A 6,082-nucleotide genomic window follows, 5' to 3' on the forward strand; every position below is an offset into this window, starting at 1 on the left:
AGACGTCATGTACTCCTCTCCTGTTGGGTTTTTGGTGAACTATGAAGACAACTTCACTAAGAAGCAGAAGCTCTTTTGGCGCGGGTATGAAGCTATTATAGCTTATGTGCAGGGTATAGAATTATTTGAGCTGGCTTTCAATCATATTTCAAGTCCTTGGAGTAGAGCTCTGAAGGTGAATTCAACAGTGAATCGCGATCGCAGGATGATACATAAAAAACGATTGTATTTCGCGGTCTGCAAGGTACATATCTAATAAGAAGTAGTTGACGACTGCATGTCAAGATGCGCTAATCAGTCACCGCTGTAAGCTGGTGTCTCGTGTCTCAGAGCCCGCGAATAGTTATAGCGCCGGGTATCACGGACTACTGTGGTAGAGACGTCGGGTTCAAAGATGCCTCATCTTGTGAAGATGTAGCGGTACTCGTGTCCATCGTTCGAAAAGTGAAAATCGACGGGTAAGCGGTGGAAACGGTTATTAAACTGTGAGTTTACTGACAGGGGTAATTGAAGGGCTAGAAGGGTCACCTCATGCTTTCAGGCAGCCATCCTCACTGTTTCTTAGATGAATTGCAAAACGGTAAATCTACGGAACTAGTTTGGTTGATAACGGAGGAGAGGCTGATCGCGATCAATGTGTCCGATAAAGAGGACCCGGACAGCGAAAGTTAAAATTTATCTTCAAGGGTAATATATATATTTTATGTTGGTATTGAATAGATGTCACGATGTGGTGACATGAGCCCCGCTAGGCGTGCTGCACCCGGATTTAAAGTGAGTCATGGATTGATTCAACAATCAAATACTAATACTTTATTCGCCCTGACCGAGGACACAGTGATGCTTCAGACACTTTATTTCGAAGAAATAGGACATGGTGATATAATATCGATCTACCTTTCAGAATAACTTCCTGTGTTGGAAAAAATATCGGCAAGCGCTGAATTTCTCGCGTGCGTAAAATGAGTTTTGTGTAATCACTATTCTGGCGCAAATGACAATTCCTTGAAAGGATGTGCGAAGTCAGCCATATCATTTAATACCCTTTACAGTGTTGAGGGTTGCTATCAAGCGTTAATGTCAGACAGATGATATCCACGGTTTCTATCAAATATTCATGACAGACATTGATATTCATTTTACTGCAGTGAGTACTCCATATGCTCGGTGAATGGCTTTTGTTTCCATAGACTGTCTGGCACAGCAGTAACGCTACTGTTCCAGCCTCACCATGGCGATGAAAAATTTACATTGATGATGTATTAGACCATATCAGTGCAGGACTTGTACAGATAAATCTAGAAAACAAATGAAACAGTTGCAAGTAGTGATTGGTTGCATGGAGCTTGAAGAGTTTAGGCCAGGATCGATAAACGTCTTCTAAGTGCTAATGAGATCTCGCATGTTGATTGTTATATCTAGATGCAGGGCCTGCGCGTAGATCTCGCAACGATGATATGCGATTTAAATTGGTTGGTACCACTGGCCTACGTGGGCCACAATAATTAGTTTGGCCTGACCCATTACATGTACATGTACAGCAAAAAACGTGCTCAAGCACTTGATCACCAATTTTTTTGATTTCGGATTTCAAATGGTGGTGGGGTGCGGCAGAAGAGGAGGTCCTCAATGCTATGAGAAAGCCTAATGCAAGCTTTGAATCTGGCAAAATCAAATCCAGATCGGCCATTCCGGATTCCTCAGCCTATGACACGTCTGTGCCTTACTCCAAGCAGACGGCGACGGGTTGAATGTGTAATAGCATCTTAGTATTTCCAGCTCAAGCAACAGAAAAAAGTTACCATTTTCGCGACAAGGAGCTACTTTGATGTACTTGTCGAATTCAAAATGTACCTGTTTGGCTCTAAGGCGTTTATGTTCTATTTATATCATGCGTTCTTTTGCACTTTGAGTTCGTCACCATTTCTCTTACAGAGAACGGCAACTTGGTCATTTTTCATTCCCAATAATACTTTCGAGGTGAGGTAATAGCTGAAGCGGCTTATGTGGTTGCAGATGTATTTCTGCGTTGCTGTTACTATGAGATATTGACTTACACGATGGCGGCGTCACCAACTTATGAGGCTGTATGTACGGAGCATGAAGCAGACGCAGCATGTGTTGCGCTGTTAAAAGCTTCAGGACAAACAAGGGTTTAATCGCTCAGACGCCGCTTTATCGAAGCGCTAGGTAGCAAGTTCCACCGCAAATCTCATCCCTAGGATTGCTGTAAAACAGCACTGGCCTGCTGGACACACAAGGTATGACCGAATGTAATAAAAAAAAACCAAGTACATAGTGCAATTTGAGGCACATCATATAACCACCTCGGAAGAAAAACATCCTGCTCGGTGGGCGCTATGCAGGGATATTCAACCATGAAACAACAGGATAGCACATGTGTGCAGCTTGTCAATAAGTAAAGCCCCTACTGAATGCGTCTGCGCCTTTGGTTATCCTACCGGTCCTGAAAAAGTTCGGCAGCCCATAAGTCTGGACTTTATGTCTGGCTTTAAAAAAGATGACTCCGATTATACCAGCATCGTGGTCTCCATAGACTGTTGTAGCAAGATGAATCATCTCGCCGCTGGCCAGAAATACCGTAACCGATAAGGATACAGCCCGGTAGCTTCTCGACAATGATTATTTGCCAACACGGCTTGCCGAAGGTCGTTTATTTAATCGAAATACGAGCACTCCAAAAAATCTTTGTGAATTCTTTCAATATAAAAGGTGCCAGACTAAAGACATCACCGTTGACGTCTACAGACAAATTGTCAGGCGAAACTTAAATCACATGGTGGAGTGGATCCTTTTCGAGCACCGAAAGCGTATCGTGGTGCTGAAGCGAGTTACTCATAGTCATAGCGATTGCGACTCAATAACGTGTAATTACAGGCTTTGCCCCTTTTTACCGCTTTTCTTAATCCCTGGACTTCTTTTTCACCGCCACTATATGGCTCCAGTATTATTTGGTCAAAAGCTGCCAAACCAATCTGACTCGTTCAAATCAGCCCAGCTACGCTTCACATCGTTATGATATAGCGTCATGTGTCAAGTGTGTGATGCCAGGGCTTAAAGCGTTAGAGCAAATAGCCGATATCAGAGGCAGGAAAAGTGCAAAACAATAAGTTGTACAAAGATGTCTACTCAACCAATGCTAACCTAGCTGTATATGCAGTGTTTGCGGCTCGAAAACTTCGTCGTGACCACGCTAAATTGGCCCGTTCATGGCAGTACTAAACCATTAACGGATATACACTTGTTAAATAAGAATGCGAGTACTCTTGTGATTTATATAGTCATACTGAAGCTGTGTTTTCCGGGTGAAGCGCTATTATTTGTCTGTGGGGTTGGCAACAATTTGCACTAGAGGAACAACATGGTACTGAACCGCTGAGGTTCATCAAAGTACGCAATGCGATGAAGTGCCCATCCAAAGACTGATCTCTGAGCACGACTTTCGAAGAAAGTCTCTTAGGGCTCGGAGAAAGTCTCCAGGACGCCAGCAGAGCAACCTGCGAGAGGGTCATTCTCTGCCGGTGCTTCTCAATGAGCAGACAATCTTTGCGGGAACAATATAGCAAACCGGCAGGTACATCGGGTCTGTAACCAGTAGCTGTGGAGTGGAATGGATCTTTACTCCAAAAATTCACAGGAGTTCGAGATACAATATCAGCAAGGTTGCTCTAGAGCAGTTATAGCTTATCATCCGGCGCACCTCAACATTGATCTCGCTTGAAGACGAGACAGGTTCATCCATTTCTGCTCGCTTCATACAAGCGAGCGTAAATTGACTTCGTTGCAAGCTCGATACTCAGTCGGGTATCTGCAACGGCTACTTAATAGAGGCGTGCAGGATAATAAGCAGCAGAATCGAGTGATAATGTATGGTTACCTTGATATCCGCGTTGGGCTTTACATTCTACAAAGTCAAGCATAAATCAACGCCCTAGACGGACGTTTGCTCCGCTGAAGAAGATTTGTAAGAGCAACGACGAGGGAGACGGTTAATTCTCGTGATTGATGTGCAAGCAGAGCTATTCATCGCCACTAGTCCAGTTTCGAAATTCCAAGGAAAATCTGTCATGGAGGGTACATGTCTCAACAATATTTGCTTCTCCTAGGGCGGATGATACATCTTGAAAGTGAGAACTTTGCAATTGCTAATGCACTTAAAAGGTGAGACTCTGGCGCCCGTTAATCCCTGAAGGCCTACAAACATAGGCGTGTGATGATCCGTAGGGGCGCGAAAAGAAATTTTGGATGGTTTGGAACATTTAGCACGATGTAATAAGAAATGCAAGCGGATCTGTGACTCGCGCGCTTGCTAATGACAAGCTGGGCATTCTAGGGTACTTCTAGTATATTAATAGCGAGCTGGATCTCGTCGTGAATTTAGAACGGGTGATGCGATTCCATAAGCAGGACAAAGCTGTCGGTGAGGATGCGAAGTCGCTGAGACCGCCTTCACTATGAATGTCTCGACTCCTTCATCTGGGAAAGTCGCAAAGGCTTCGGTCGCATAGACTACGCTGACTTCATCGGATCGCCAAGCCCGTTGGTGTGAGTAATGGAATTGAACTCTAGATTCGAAACACTCTTTGAGGCAGGCGTTGTCTGGCGTCAGGACCGGAGCGAAACCCCAAGCGCTGTGACAGCATGTTAAGCATTCACTTTTGCGTAATACCTTTATAGGGGTAAAAAAGTGTGAACCTCGATGTGGCCAAAATTGAGAGGCAGGTGTAATGGCCTTACATCTCAGTACAATTATGCAATCAAATTTACATTATTTTTTGTGTAGTTGAAAGTGTTCTGAGACACTCAAGTATTAGTACTTACCGAACGTATGGAAATGCATGAAAGAGAGGTTTGTGGTTAACGTGGGCTGTAAGCATCACGTCAAAACAGAGATAGACGATAGTAATACTTGAAAGGCTTAGATTCAGGCAAGGAATAGCCGAACAGCTAGCTGATGTCAGTCCCACGCTATCTCTAAAGAAGTAGAAGACTTCCTGTCTACTAAACTGGGTGTCTGACGACACGTTCGCGATGCGATGGCTGAAAGCCAAGACATGCAAAAGGAAAATTGCAGATGGAAGAAGCAGAAGAAGTATTGGAAACATTGAGGTCGAAGACCTGGTAATATTAAATGCTTTCAAACTGCTATTAGATTGGCCTGATACATCTAACGGTATAGCAGAGAGAATATAGTGCTGAAAGGCTATCATTTCACTACTGAATTATACGTACAAACTTGGCCTTTAGCTCGGTGTGCTATATACGCAGACGCCTTGAGCTAATGATATTTTGTGCAAGGTTCGCGGCAACTTGGTCTCAAAAGCAATCCTAGTAGCACCGACGAAGATGACAATGTCGGGCATACCGATACTGGAAACCTACACAGCGGCGAACGAAGGCAAGGTGAGTGATGATATATATCATCAGAAAAGCCTTAGCATTGAGTTGATTTGCGTTTAGGATCCTATCGTATACAATGCTGATAAAAAGCTAAAAGTTTCATGCACGCAGAGCGGCGCAACAGGCTTCGACGATATTAATGACGTCGAAACAAATTTATGTGCTAAAAAGTATCGGAACGATTCAGTCAGCAGGACGACGCCTACCTCAACACACTACCAGAACATTTTCATGTTGGGAAAATTCGCAAAATAATAGCCTGTGGTTGATTGTGTGCCGGACGTATCTATTACGATGATAATTCCCTCGCGTCACTACAGAGCGAGGAACAGTAACCTTTTTTGCACATCCGTGAGCAAAGCTCTGGAAATGAGAGGGATTACAACAGGAGATGTGACAAAACTTCGGGTTTGAGGGTCACTTTTTAACACACTCATTTTTGTGTTGCTTTTGTGTTAATAGCCGCCCTTAAACGCTTTAAAAAGCTAATCGTCCCTGCGTAGTCTTAAGAGAATGCGGTGCGTGGGAATGGGCGATGTGATGATTTTAATTCAAATAAATGTAGTTGAAAATGAGTTATTATTTTATTTTTTTTCATAAAAGAAGTGGTAATCGTTAAGATCTTTACGCTAGTAAATTGTTTAGATAATCTTGAAATACC

The 6,082-nt window shown here is 43.5% G+C and overlaps 1 protein-coding gene across 1 annotated transcript; it reads left to right on the forward strand.

Moving 5' to 3' along the window:
* Positions 1-5,373: 5,373 nt before the first annotated feature.
* On the forward strand, positions 5,374-5,676 carry PHALS_06838 (uncharacterized protein; the record flags this gene model as incomplete). Its single annotated transcript, XM_024720196.1, has 2 exons — positions 5,374-5,424; positions 5,482-5,676. 2 exons carry the CDS (start codon positions 5,374-5,376, stop codon positions 5,674-5,676), a joined length of 246 nt encoding a protein of 81 aa, XP_024585419.1.
* Between the last annotated feature and the right edge of the window lie 406 nt (positions 5,677-6,082).

This window comes from Plasmopara halstedii, assembly GCF_900000015.1.
Source record: "Plasmopara halstedii genome assembly, contig: Scaffold_3060, whole genome shotgun sequence".
Lineage (NCBI taxonomy): Eukaryota > Oomycota > Peronosporomycetes > Peronosporales > Peronosporaceae > Plasmopara > Plasmopara halstedii.